The sequence below is a fragment of the Heterocephalus glaber genome, unplaced genomic scaffold (assembly GCF_053883595.1).
Source record: "Heterocephalus glaber isolate CG9 unplaced genomic scaffold, H.glaber_assembly_v1.0 deba00001444, whole genome shotgun sequence".
NCBI lineage: Eukaryota > Metazoa > Chordata > Mammalia > Rodentia > Bathyergidae > Heterocephalus > Heterocephalus glaber.
In genome coordinates this window covers 26,601,031-26,615,044 of record NW_028258297.1, presented here as the reverse complement: position 1 = coordinate 26,615,044, position 14,014 = coordinate 26,601,031, and the positions used below count along the sequence as shown (strand labels likewise).

The 14,014-nt window shown below is 32.6% G+C and overlaps 1 protein-coding gene across 2 annotated transcripts; it reads right to left on the bottom strand.

The window, feature by feature from the left end:
* Positions 1-320: 320 nt before the first annotated feature.
* On the bottom strand, positions 321-13,993 carry LOC106009456 (C-type lectin domain family 1 member A-like). Of its 2 annotated transcripts, XM_013072443.3 has the most exons (7): positions 13,112-13,993; positions 8,100-8,239; positions 6,853-6,969; positions 3,696-3,794; positions 3,175-3,326; positions 2,280-2,407; positions 321-444 (listed from the first exon to the last, which is right to left on the bottom strand). In XM_013072443.3, exons 3-6 carry the CDS (start codon positions 6,965-6,967, stop codon positions 2,309-2,311), a joined length of 465 nt encoding a protein of 154 aa, XP_012927897.1. In that variant the 5' UTR covers positions 6,968-6,969; positions 8,100-8,239; positions 13,112-13,993; the 3' UTR covers positions 321-444; positions 2,280-2,308. The 2 variants fall into 2 exon arrangements, with proteins under 2 accessions (XP_012927897.1, XP_087070237.1); XM_087214111.1 differs by lacking the exon at positions 13,112-13,993 and having other exon boundaries at positions 8,100-10,365.
* Positions 13,994-14,014: the final 21 nt, after the last annotated feature.

The window sequence follows — 14,014 nt, the reverse complement described above, 5'->3', positions numbered from 1 at the left end:
TAAAGAATATGGAGTACTTAAAACTTCAATCAGAATGTTATGACCTCTTTCTTTTCTATATTTTTTAATCTCTTCATTCCATTCTTATTGTCCTTTATATATCACGACCTTCACTAATCATGTTAAGATATTATGGGCTCAAGTCCTTTTGATTAGTTAACATGTTTAGGAATACTTGATATCATATTTATTATAAGTAATATTGTATGGTATTTAATATCATAAAGATACATAATTTTAGAAAAAAGTTTCTTAACATGAAGTAAAAAATCATGTATTTGTATTTCATATTTTCTTTTTTTATGAATATTAAAACTTTAATCTCCATATGCATTCTTCTTGGATATACAATAACCAGGTTCTCTGCAGTCTCCATTCAGTAACTGATCATCTTTTATATATTCACATTGGTTATCAGCCATGACAGGACTGCCTAATTGAACCCTAGAAAAGAAAAGAATTTCAATTGTAAATTAAGATATACTTCACATATCAACTCCATTAAGTGAAAATTATGATATTTTTATAAAAAGTTAGAGCAATACATTTCTTTGGCTTATTTATTAATGTATAAATGAAAATGGATATGTATTCTTTTCAAGAGTTCTGAAAGGAAAGAGATAAGAACTCCAGAACACCATTGCTCCACTTAAACAATGGCAAAACTGGCAGAAATGTGCAGATTCAACTTTTCAAGATTCTAAAATTGAATTAAAGACATAATTTAGGGGAGACTTAATGAAATAAAGAAGTTGATACCTTTTCATAAAAGGGCATTTGTTTCACTTAAAAGCTAATGGAAGTGGCATGGTAAACATTTCTTTAGTCCTGGTTATCCTCTATGTATGCTTAGGCAAAATATGCAACATTTCTGTTTTATTAATAGTACACTAGGAGGTGTGAGTGCCTGCTGTATACTAACAAAATCAGTGATATCATTGCTACAAGGGAAATTCCCATAAATTTGTTGTCAGGTCTTCTGCTAAAAATTATTGACCAATCTCTTCAAACTTTTGTTATTCAGTGTATATCCATTATTGCTGCATCAAAAATTGAAATTTATAAAAATTTAAGAGTACTTATAAATATATATGACAATAATAAATGTGTATATTATTACAATAAGAATAATTATATTTTCCAAAATAAAATAATTAATGAGAACATTGATATTGCTTTACATATTTGTAAGTCTTTTAATTGTGTAGCATCAAAAAAGAAAACTGAATTCTTGAATGTATTTCAGTAATAAGTCTGTTGTAATTGAATGCATTATGAAGGGTCAGGAATTTTCCACTATACACTCATGAAAGAATGAGATTTAAAAGACCACGTAACATATCAGTAGCATTATGAACATAGGTTTAGGCTCACAGTCCTCAGTAAAAACTTGTTTGGAAATACAGAATCATTATGGTTTGGGAAATAGAAACTCTACACACCTAGAAAAATGACTGTTTAAAAATCATCATTAGCCTGTATGTAAAACACAATTAGTATTCATTTTCAAGATCACGTTTGAATTGTTCCTTTTGAGTTGGAGTAATGAGAATGAGATTGCATACAAACTGAGACTAATTACCTAACAATGTCAAAAAGTTAGGTATATTAAATGGAACTTTCTCTGAAGAATGTGATTTTCATTAAGTATGGAAAATTAACAGATTATATATTTTAACTTCATTTTCCCCATGCATTACTAATGCAGTTGATAAGAAGGAGATGAACTTCAGGAGACAAATAGTACAGACTGAACTAAAAGTTGCTATGCTCACCATAAGCAAATGTTGCTGGTAAAATGTTCATATGTAGATAACATATAAAAAGTCAGAATGTAGGATACATACTGAACAGTGATTTGAAAATTAGCTTTTGTAAGGCTTTGGATCTCATTGGATATAATCTCATAAGGATTTTTATTATTTTATTGATCATTATAAATTATTGATATTATAGATACATCTATTTTTTGTCTTTGATACATATTAGGTTTATAATCTTATAGAAGTTAATCTAAACATTATTTTGTTTATGTACAAATGCAAAGAATCCCCAAACTGTAAGATTGATATGAAAATCGGTTGAAAGTATTTTCATATCATATCTTATAAAGGTGGTAGCACATTGATAATTTTACTTTCCTAGTTTTTCATTCTGGCTTCCTTTCCTGTTTCTTGGTAATTATGGAACACTGAGCTATAGAATTTAATATCTGATCATTGCACCCCAGAATTTTTCTTTCTATAACTGATGCTTCAAAATATGAAAAAGGTACTAACTTGTCCACAGTAAAAGTTGAGCCATCTAGTCAAGTCCATTTTGATTGGCTGCTGTTGTCATATAAGCTGATCCAAAATTTTTTGAGTGCATGTAACATTGCATTTTTGATATTTTTTTTTACAAAATCCTGGATAGAATGAGAGCAGAAAATGAAATCCAATACATGTGACTGGTTTTGCTATGTAAAATCATTTTCACATTATTAAGTATTTTTATTTTATTTGAAATTCTATCAGTATAATAAAAATGCTCTAGGGACTCTTTGTCTACACACTAATAGCCAATAATTCATTTATTCATGCAACGACCATCGTAGAGGCCTTACAATTCTCTTGGCATGATGCTAAGTATTGGGAATTAAATAAATAAAATTGTTACCTAAGAATCTAAGCACAGAACAAAGTCATCGAGTAAGCAATTGCTACCAAAAAGAAGTAAGGAATGAAATGACAGTATTTATCGGGGGCACACAAGCGATTAAGGGGATCAAATTTTTTTCAAGGCATAATGACTCTGTGGTAAACTAGGAAAGTGAGTAGGCATTTATTAGAGACGGTTACACAGGATGAAGAATGGGAGAGTGAAACTCTCAGGAGTAAACTGGATTACACTTTAAGGAATATATAGAAGGAGTAAGTGGAGGAAGTGGTGAGGGAATGCGAGCAATGGAATTTCATACCTGAGGAGGCTAGAGAGACAGGGAAATTTCAGATGTAAATAAAACTTGCACAGTTGTTGTTGACTAGGGACTTTACACTAGGCCTGAGGAAATATAGTATTCTTATGTGGATCACGTAAGTTTCTCTATATGGATATCTTAGAAGATAAAAAAGCTATGGTCCAAGAAATTTCTCCCAGAGAAATGTATGAAAACTTAAAAATATTTATTTTTACCAGCTCTTCTTCAACATTTAATCTAAGAAATTTTGAAAGAAAAGTTGCACAGCGAAGTTCACAATCTCTCCAAGGAGTCAAACTTTTAGAAAAACAGTAGCAGTTGCTCCCGTGATGGTGCCAGCTATCATCACAAGGGTGACACTTCCAAGCTACAGAAAAAAGCAGGTGATGTGCAAATGTTTGCAATCAGTGCATTCATAATTGAAACATAGGTGTTAAAACTGTAGAACATACTAATCCTATAAACTAAATGACAGAAATATATTCATCCAATTCAAATTGGTATCCTGCTAATTTCAATGATGCAAAAGTAGATTATAACATTCTCTTTCTAATACCACAATTGTTAATATTTCAGCATTTTCAGTACCTTCCAAATTTAAGAACATTATTGGTGAACATGTCATATATGCATGTAATGTTCACTCATACTTTATTTATATGCTTTTATATGGAAATGCACACACAGAAAGGTATTTTCTAAGTCTTAGAAAACTCATGATTTTATTCTAAATTACCTTGAACATTTGTTAATGACTGTTGACTCTTTGAATCTCCTGAAATCTGTGGACCTGTTTCCTGGTTGCAGGTGAGATTTCCTGAATTCCTCTCTGCTACTGAAGAACAAATTGCAAACATCATTTTGGTTCATCACATTTCAACGAAGATAAATTTGCTATCGCACAAAACACTACATTTGCTATGGGAATACTAACAATAACAATACATTATCAATGGTCTCTTCCAGACACAACAAAACAGGAGACAAATATAGACAAATTTAAAATATTATCAATCTGATAGGAAACTTAACATAGTAAGTTGTAGCACACATTATTGAGCAATTGCTTTTGACAAAGAAAAACCTGACATTTCTCAGAAGTAATCCTGATGTGATGTTAAAGATTATCAGCTAGGGAAAGCAAAGATAATCCAGATAGATGAGACAATATAAACAAGACCAAGGTAAGGACCTGGGTAGCAATTTCATATGGTTCTTTTTTTTTTTTTTTTGGTACCGGGGATCGAACTCAGGTCCTTGAGCTTAATGGTTCTTAAAAATCATCTACAGTACAGAGACCATAACTAAAATATAACTGTTCCTTAGGAACTAAAATTGATCATACCAATGAATGATCTTAAAGAGATTCCTTTCTCTGAATAGCAAACAAGCCAACCTCATTTCTGTCAGACTCACACTGTCTGGCTAAGATTACAAGAGACAAAAGAAGGCCCATGGAGATGAACAACAAAACCACTGTAATTAATTTCCATGAAGACAACGTAGCAGAACAACCTACTAGAAAGAGAAGAGTAAATTATCCAATACTATCTTCTATATGTATAATCAGATTTTTATTGTATCACAATCAAACTCCAAAGAAATGTGTTGGTCTTATATGGTTGAATAATTTTGCATGCCTAAGATTTCATTACATAAAACTTTTCTTGATTAATGATCTTATATTAATTTTAATATCAGATGCAAAATGAAATATTTTTCCTTTTAAGCTAAAATTATATGGAATGAGTTTAACATTTGAAAAATGCAGAAATTATAACAAAGAAATTAAAAATCTAATCACTATGGATCCAGTCAGAAACCATTCTACTATCATTTCATTTTATTATCTTCATGTCTATTTTACGTGTTTAAAATACATATTAATGTTTTCACAGATCATTAAATCCTTCAAAAATATTTTTAAATTGCCTACATAATATTCATGCTCATATATATACAATAATTTATTTGATTTTTCTGCTCTTTTAAGATATTAAAGGGACTTTCCTCTTTTTTTCTACGACAAGTAACTATTAAGTTTGAAGTTTCACAGGTAGACATTACTGTTCTTACACTTTTAGGGATTTTTTGCTATTAGCTTTGAATGTTTTTCTTCTCTTAATTATATTAGGTTTTCTGTGAATAATTTGCTAACACCATTTTTATTGGGAGTTTATATGTTACAATTATTTGTGATTTTGAGGAAGCCATCATGTACTCAACATATTCATCTTTGCCAGATCTACCTACATTTCTTCTTCCTTTGTTCGTTAAGAATTTTTTAAGTGTTTTAATGTCTTCCACTACATCAATATTCTGTATTACATGTTCTACTGTGCTTACATTTGAAAAGCCTGTCCTCATTTCCCCGGACATTTTTTTCTTGCTCCTGCTCACTCTAACTCTTTCCACTTCATTCCATGTCATTCTTTCAAACCAAAATTGGTTCAAGTCAGAACAAGAAAATATACAATAAGTAAGCAACCTCCTTTTCTCCCTTCATTGTATCTATCAAAGTATCTCTCCTCCATTAGAAACTGTTGGAAGAATAGTTTAAATTTTTTGTCTCCTTTCTCTACATCCCTTTCTTTCCTTCATCTTCTCCACTTTGGACTATTTTGCCAATTTTGAAGCTGATCTCAAGAATGTCACTAAGAATCCTGCTTAATCACTTATCATAATCTTGGTGGCATTATTGCTATTTGATATTGTTGATCTTTCCCTACTTGAAAATATTTGTTTTTTGGATTATTACTGTTTTACTTTCCAGATTCTTAGAATGGAAAGAAAAGAAAATTGTGGTCAGCTGATAGATATTTTTACCTATATTGTTTTAACTAACTATTCATCTTGTACAAATATTTAAGTAATTTCATTGGAGGTCACAATTAGTAATCTATGAATATTATTTCCTTTTTCATCACAACCCACAACATAAAATATTTTCTTCATAGTCAAGTGATATCAGTGTCCAATATTTTAAGAAAATGGGTCTGTCTGATTTTTAGGTTCTCTGAGACACATACTTTAAACATAGATGAAGAAAATATAAATTAAGGTTTTCAAATTTTAAATATCAATTAATCCATTCTTTAACAATCACAAGAACAGACCTTTTAAAAACAATTTCTTTCTATATAATGTGTATCCATCACTTTTTTCACAGAACAAATTCATGTGACCTGTGGCAACTGAATATTCATTCCCAACTAATAGTGCTGAGATTGGGAGGGGTGTTCACTCCCACATCATAAGGATAAATGTTCATGTAGTTGGATATTTACACTAGTGAAAGCCTACCCCAAAGATTTAAGTCAATATTTAAATATTAAAAAGGTTAATTGTACAAACTACACATCATTGTTTTATGTGGAACCACAACAGTTCAAACAATTGCTCCAAATTCATACAATCCTATGTAACCAATAAAAGATGAAAATGAAATTGTAGTCACAAAACACAAACATAAGGTAAAATGCTGAGCAAAAGTATACTTGATAATGACAGGGATAGCAATGAAACTTAAATAAAAATGAAATTACCATGGATTCACAGCAAATATGAAATAGTAATTTTCCTTTATTTCTCAAAATATCCATCATCATGATTCTGTTCTCTTCAAAAGAGTAAGGTTGGCATATAAAATAACTTTATTTACAAAACTTATTATTTCACTCAAAATGTCTTTATCCAGTATCTAGAGCTAAGGTCATGGTAGATATTGTGTAATTTTTTTCTGAAATCGAAATCCACACTCACAGAATAGTTTAAATATTGATTATGATTGCTAGTGAAAGTTTGGTCATCTGCAGCATCCAGTTAAAGACATGTTACAGACATTGTTTTAAAATATGGAGTAAAGTAAAATAAATGTGAAAAAAACCACAAACCTAGATGTTCCAAACAGATGTTCCCTTGAGGTTTGGCTAACTCAGGGACTCTCCTCGGCAGCTGGGATGGAGCTTGAATTTTCAGCTCAGAATAAGTCACTCCTTCCTCCCTCATGTCTGAAAAGTAGAAGTGTACTGGAAATAATACAATCTTCGTTATAAGTCATGGGCCATATAAATGCCGTCACTACTTAGATGGTGTATACAGATTGTTTGTAGGCAAGCCTAACAAAAGATCTAGAGTTTCTTGCAAATTAGCAAACATTGTTAGTGTACAAAAGTTTATAAAAGGAGTTGGTATTGCATACCATTTAGGAGTAGAATGCAAGGGAAACATTTTCAAAAATTACAAACTTCTGGGACCTTTTGAATTATTTAATAGTCATTGCATGTCAAATAAGTGTTTTAAAAACCTGGCATGAGAAATTCTTCATTTCACGTGACCTACGCTCCTTGCAACCTCTTTGTCTCAGAGCATCTGTTTCCTTCTTTACAAAAGTTCCTCTCTGATTCTCTTCAATTCTGATCTGTTCTTACACATCTTTATGCTTTCAGAGACAATTTTCTCTTTTTGGCGTATATTGGTTCTCCTACATTGCTCCATGATCATTAGACAATTATGTAAAATATGACTTAAATCATACTACTGATTTTAAGAATATTGCATAGCTGTTTCACTTAGAATTTCTCACTGATTCCCATGAATAATCCTACCTTTTTCCATTTCTCTTCCAACCAGTCTTTTCTTTCTGTTTGTTTTGTGTTGCTGTCTCTTCACTATGGCCATTCAGTGCTGAGTTCACATCTGAATGATTCTCTTATTGCTAGTTACTTCTTCGAACCCTTTGTGCACTTTTGGATTCTAACAACTTGAGTTTTATACTAAATTGAATACTTTGCACATTAAATATGTTATATCACAGGAAGAAATCTTAAAATATTTCAAAGGAAGCTTCAAGTGTCTTTTACTCCTAAATACTCTATGACCCTGAATGCATTAATTAAAGTGCAAACCCAACAGTGAGTCTTGTGAACTTTCTCCCAGTAAAATTTTTGGTCTATTTTCTTCAAATATGTTTCCATATAGATATTACAAGTTCATTTATCTGTCATCTATGTTATCTTCATCTATCTGACACCATATCTCCTTATAAATAAACTTTTAATTCTTTTGATTCAACTCATTTTGATCCATTTTTTACTGAAATCTTCAAAAATACTAGTCCTTACACAAAGTAAATTAATACCTTGAAAAATATAAATTCCTTATTGTTAGAGGACAACACCAAGATCTTTGCAGAATGTGTATTTCCCAGACAAAGGTGCTCTTCACTGTCAGGATAAAAGTTCTGAGTTTAGGAATCCTTGGTGATCCTTGGTATAAAGTCTAAGACAAATTCAAAGAGAAAGAACAGACAGATAAGATAATATCTTTGTCAGCTGGTCCTACATGAGAAATTAATGGGCAAGAATAGAACGTAACAATAAGCGCTATCTGGGTAAACCACATAGGAAGTCCTGAATTTTGAAAACATCTTTAGGGTTGAGGCCTTTCATCATTCTGACCTTCACTTATTTTAAAATACCTAGTATATTTTCAGTAATGTCCAATATGTTTCACTCAAGTCTTAGATTTCAAGTTTCAGATTGAATGAAACATAGGTATTGTCTATCAAGTAAGTGGTTCACTTCTACCACCACTTTTTTTAAGTTCTCTGCAATGTATTATTAGATATCATGTTCTACTTTCAATAATAGCGAGAATGTTAAAAGTCAAGTTTGTCTTGTCACTTTTTAGTTTCTTTCTGTTCAAGAATAGTTAGTGCTAATTTATCTCTGTGGGGACTTTGCATGGTTTTTCTCAGTAAAACTTTAGCTTCTTGATTATTTTGTCATTTAAGTACTTTCCTAAAGCTCTAAGACACAATTTAACAATTAAGCAAATTACCAGTCACCTTCAGATATAGTACATATTTCTCAAAATGTAATTACTTTTGTATTACATGAATTTATGCCATTTTATTATTTATAATTGTAGAATTTACTTGTAGTTTTTCTTTTGATTGCTTAAAAAATTGAAAAGCTTCTGAAATAGAGTTTCCATTTGATCCAGCTATACCATTCCTGGTATGTTCCTCAAAAAATTAGTCAGCCTACTAGAGAGATACTAGTACTCATGTGTACTGTGGTATAATTCACAATAACGTAGCTGTGGAAACAGCCTACTTGTCCATCAAGTGATGAATGACTAAAGAAAATGTGGTTTATATGCATAACAGACTCTACCATACAGAAGAATGAAATCATGTCACTTGCCAGAAAATAGATGAAACTGGAGATCATCATGTTAAGTGAAATAAGCCAATTCAAAAACTCAAATATAACAATTTGTCTCATATGGGGAATCCAAAAAATGAATATCACAGCCCATAGGACAGTGGAAGGGGAAATAATAGACAAGAAGAAGGGAATAAGGCCTTGGGGAAAAGGAGAAGGGGATAAAAGGAGGAGAGAAGACCAAAGAATGTTACATGTAAGTGGGAATATGTCAAAACAAACCCACTACTCTGTATAACTAATATGTATTAATAAAAATAAAATGAAAAACAAAAATAGAAGCGCAATATAATCCAACCATCCTATTACCAGATTTCTGAAATCAGTATATCAAAGAGACATTTGCATTCCCATGTTCATTGCTGCATTCTTCACTGTAGCTAAGAAGTGGAAACAAACCCAGGGTCCACTATCTTGTGAATGAATAAAGAACATGTGACATACAACCCCTTGTGATACTATTCAATCATAAGAAACACAGAAATCTTATCATTTGTAATAGCATGCATATGCCAGGCATAGAAAGACAAGGACTATATGCTCTAAATGTGTGGAACTTAAACAACTTGACCTCGTACTAGTTAAGGAAGGATTATGGTTATGGCAGGCAGAGGAGTTTATGAGGTGGCAGAAGCACGAGACATGGTTGCAAATGAGTGTTTAGTTTCAGTTAAAGGACAGCAAAAAGTGTGCTATTGTACGGCGGGGTGACTATGGATAATAATAATGGTCTGTACATTTCAAAAAACTCTGAGAGAGGATTTTAAAAGTTTTTATTATACAGAAATGATAGCTGAACCAAATTTGGTGGTGCATTGCTGTAACCCAAGCACTCTGGGGGCTTAGACAGGAGGATCACAAAATTGAGCTCAGCCTGGACAATGTCACAATTTATCAAGGCCCTCCCTCTCTCGAAATAGAGAGAGAGAGAGAGAGAGAGAGAGAGAGAGAGAGAGATATGAAGGAAAGGGGAGAGGAGGGAAAGCAGGCTAGGGATGTAGCTAAGTGCAAAGGCCCTGGATTTAATCCCCTATACAGTACAGGAAAAAAAAGAAGGTAACTGAAGAGATCCATTTCTTTAAGCCAATTTGAGCATTATATAATGTACGGATCTACTAAACCATTACTTGGTATGCCATTAATATGTATAATTTGTATATGTCATGTTTCAGTTAAAATAAATTATAATAAAAACAACAATAAAAAAGTTAAGAAAGCATATCAATGAAACAGTATTTCAGTCATTCCTCCATTTTATTTAATCAATAACTACACTTCTTGAGATTTCTTAGTTATTTGGGAAAAACCTGGAGAATAACATTTAGAATCATGTTTCAAAACTCATGTTTATAACTAGAACAGTGATTCAAAGGTTAAAAATACAAGGAAGATGAGCTCAGAATCTTTGAAAAAAATGTAAGGATGTTTAATATTGTGGGGCTTCACCAGAGTAGTATGCAAAGTGCCTTTATGATTTTTCTGAACTATCGAAGCTGCTGAATAATTGTGTTTGTGTGTATACACACACATGTATGCCTATATGAAGGCACCAAAGTAAAAAAAGAGGAAAAATTATTTCAATATCAAATAATGTGTCAAAATTATTTGAGAGAAGCAGAGAGAAAGGAAGAATTCCCTCCTTGGAAATGTAGCAGTTAGCCTTCCCATCAGCAATGGATGAAAATAACTATTTCCCACTAATCCCTACAGCATAATCTGTTGCCAAGCTTTTAAAATTTTGCCTGATAAATTAGAAATTTAATTTCTTTGTATTGTAGTGTACATTTCTTTTATGATGATTGCAATTGAGCATCTTTTCTTCATTTAAAGGTCTTTGGTTGGTTGACTGGTTGTTTTTCTGGTTTTGGTGGAGGGATTATTGTTTTCTTTGGATTTTGTTTGCAATATTTGGGGAACAAATATATGTATGCATGGATGTATTAAATTATTTATTTTATTCTCTTGTCCACCTCAGTCCAACCCAACCTGTCCATGCTTCTGATTCAATGATATAATTATATTTAAAATATTTTGAGGTCTTCTATGGATGATACTGGAGTTCACCACACTCATAAAAACCACACATAAATCTCTATGAGTTTCTCTACCTGGAGCATTTGCTGAGACACCTGAGAGACAATATCTGAAAGCTTCTCAGAACCTCTGCCTAAGAAAATCTGTGAAGCATACATTTATAGATCTGTAGTCTAACTCAATTGAGGCACCACTTTTTTCTCTGTGACTTACAGGTAATTTTATAGTTATACTCACAACTTCTTATTTAGTCCATACTTTACTGAGAGTACCCTAAGTGTGATCTTTACTCAAAATCTGTTTTTCACTTTTAGCTTTGTTTGACATTTGATGAGGTCAGATACCAAAACTAGCAAGCTTCAGATTCTTTCTCTTTAATAGTCCATCCGCCCCGTTATATGCCTTCTATGTCACTGCATAAATAGTAAGAAATCAGGCAGCATTTTCAACATTCTAACCAGAAATAACTTTACATAGCTTTATAATACATTAAGTATGTTTTCTGCTTCCCACAATACTACCAACAGTAGTGTTCATAAACTTTCTGGTTCTATTAGAATAACTTCCTCCACTTTCCAATAACAGCACTCACTAGAAGCCTTCAGCATTCCCAGTCTTTCTAGCTTCTTTTGCTGTCAAATTTAAAGCACTACAATTTTTTCCACTGACCATACCTGCCTATGGATAACAAAATATGTATTAGTTATCTATTGCTAAATGACACATTATTTTATTACTTAGCATCTTAAAAACAATAAGTAGTTATGATGTTGGATAGCATCTGAGAACTAGGAACCTTGACCAGCTTAGAAGGATGGAGCTGACTCAGTCTCTCATAAGACAGCCGTCAGAAGTCAGCTGGGTGATGTCATTTGAAAGCTCACTGAGTGGCTCTAGGAAACAGACTTCAGTTCTTACAGGCTGTCTGTAAGGGGCTTCAGTTCCTTTCCCTATGGTCTTTCCCTGGGGATGCTCATGACTGTATAACTGGCTCCTCATAGATCACTAGATGTGGGAGGAGAAAAAAGAAAGAATACTATCTTTTTGACCTGGCATCGGAACTGAGACACTATCATTTCCACTGTATTGCTCCCAGTATGCAAATCACCCTGGTACAGCGTGGAAGAGAATTAGACATGCATGCCACTGGTGAGAATCCTGCAGATTTGTTTACAGACGTACTTGACTGACATTTTTACCTTTTAAAATCAACACAGACTGAAATAAACATCATGCATCATATTGACACTTTGTTTTCACTACACTTATTTGTATTTGAAGTTAAAAATACAAACTAATTCCAGCCAATATTGTTTTGCTAGTACATATATTTCTTGCCCATTTGCTCGCCCTCTCCTTTTCTACACTTAACACAAAATATGTCACTCAACTAGATCCTTCCACGCTCACTATTCTATTTCACAGGAGAGATAGATAGACAAAAAGACAGACATACAGAGAGAAGTAACATGTCTCTCCCCAGAAAATATAGCAGAGATCACATATTAGAGGAATAAAAGAAACTTGGTAGAAAGTCCTATGCATGAAAGAAGTCTGTCCAATGCAAAAGACTAAAAATATTTTTGGGATGAAAGAAGGAATTAGATAATAGTGGGAGAATGAATAGTAAAAATGAAACAGGTCAGATGAGTCTGAACTGAGGGTGACCAAAACGATGATGCCATGCCTTAAAAAGACACTAGGTGGCCAACATCCTCCACTCCAGTGAGAATCGTCCATCAAAATATCCTGAAATGATAAGAGAGCTGCAAAATAACATCTCAGTTATAACTGGGAAGTGATAGAAATTTTCTGTTCCCAGGCAGAGACAAATTTTTTGGCATTGCACGCTATCTGAGATTAGATAATATCCATACCCAATACTTACTGTTTTTTCACTACTCTCACAACTGCACTGAATTCTCTGAAAATAAAATGAGGCTCTGGACTCCTGATGGGATGATGATTTGAAAAATCCCATGATACATTCATATTTGGATTCAGCTAAATGAAAACAGTTGATAGCAGTTAGATCAATGACTAAATTCCGAGGGATCTATTTACAGCTAGGAGCGAAGAGTTAATGATTGCATATTGTACTCGGACATACAGAATAGCTGTTGTGGCTCTTACCACCAAAATGATAACTGTTTCAGGGAACACATTTGTTAATATTCTAGATCAAATATTCCACAATGTGTACTTCAAAGCATAATGACATAATGTCATACATATAAAAAACATACAGTGTTATTTCTCCATATAAAATAAATAAAAAGCTGGGCATGGTGGTGCATGCCTATAATCCCAGTCCCCTGGAGACTAAGGCAGGAGGATCATGCATTCAAAGCCAGCCTGGGCTACCTGGTTAGTTTCAGACCAGCTTGGTTTACATAGGAAGACCCTGTTACAAATAAATAAAATAAATATTTAACTAACTAAAAACATTTGAGATTCATACCATATGAAAATTATGCAAATAGGCCAGCTTCATCATTAGAGAGAAACTACGCAAAGTAGCACAACCAAAATTGGAGAAATTCCCTTATGGAAGGAAAATAGGGAGATGGTATAACTGGTACCCAAATCAATGTTGTACTTTATTTAAAATTTTAATTAGAAATGTATAATTTTGTAATCAGGAAAACAACAAAACCAAAACATTTCACATCTTCATAAAGTGCAGTGTATAAGAACTCTTAGTCTACTTTAAATACTTGAGAGATATTACATTCTGCATTGACTCTTTCCCCATGTATCTTAAGTGCATTCTTCCTAAATCAGTCTTCAT

Bases quoted from the DNA above. Each gene is read 5' to 3' on its own strand.
- LOC106009456 (XM_013072443.3), bottom strand. From the start codon at position 6,967: ATGAGGGAGGAAGGAGTGACTTATTCTGAGCTGAAAATTCAAGCTCCA. The intron at 3,795-6,852 runs GTTTGTGGTTTT...TTTGTTCTTCAG, and splicing joins CATCTGTTTGGAACATCTAG to TAGCAGAGAGGAATTCAGGA. The intron at 2,408-3,174 runs GTAAAAATAAAT...CATTCTATCCAG, and splicing joins TAAATGTTGAAGAAGAGCTG to GATTTTGTAAAAAAAAATAT.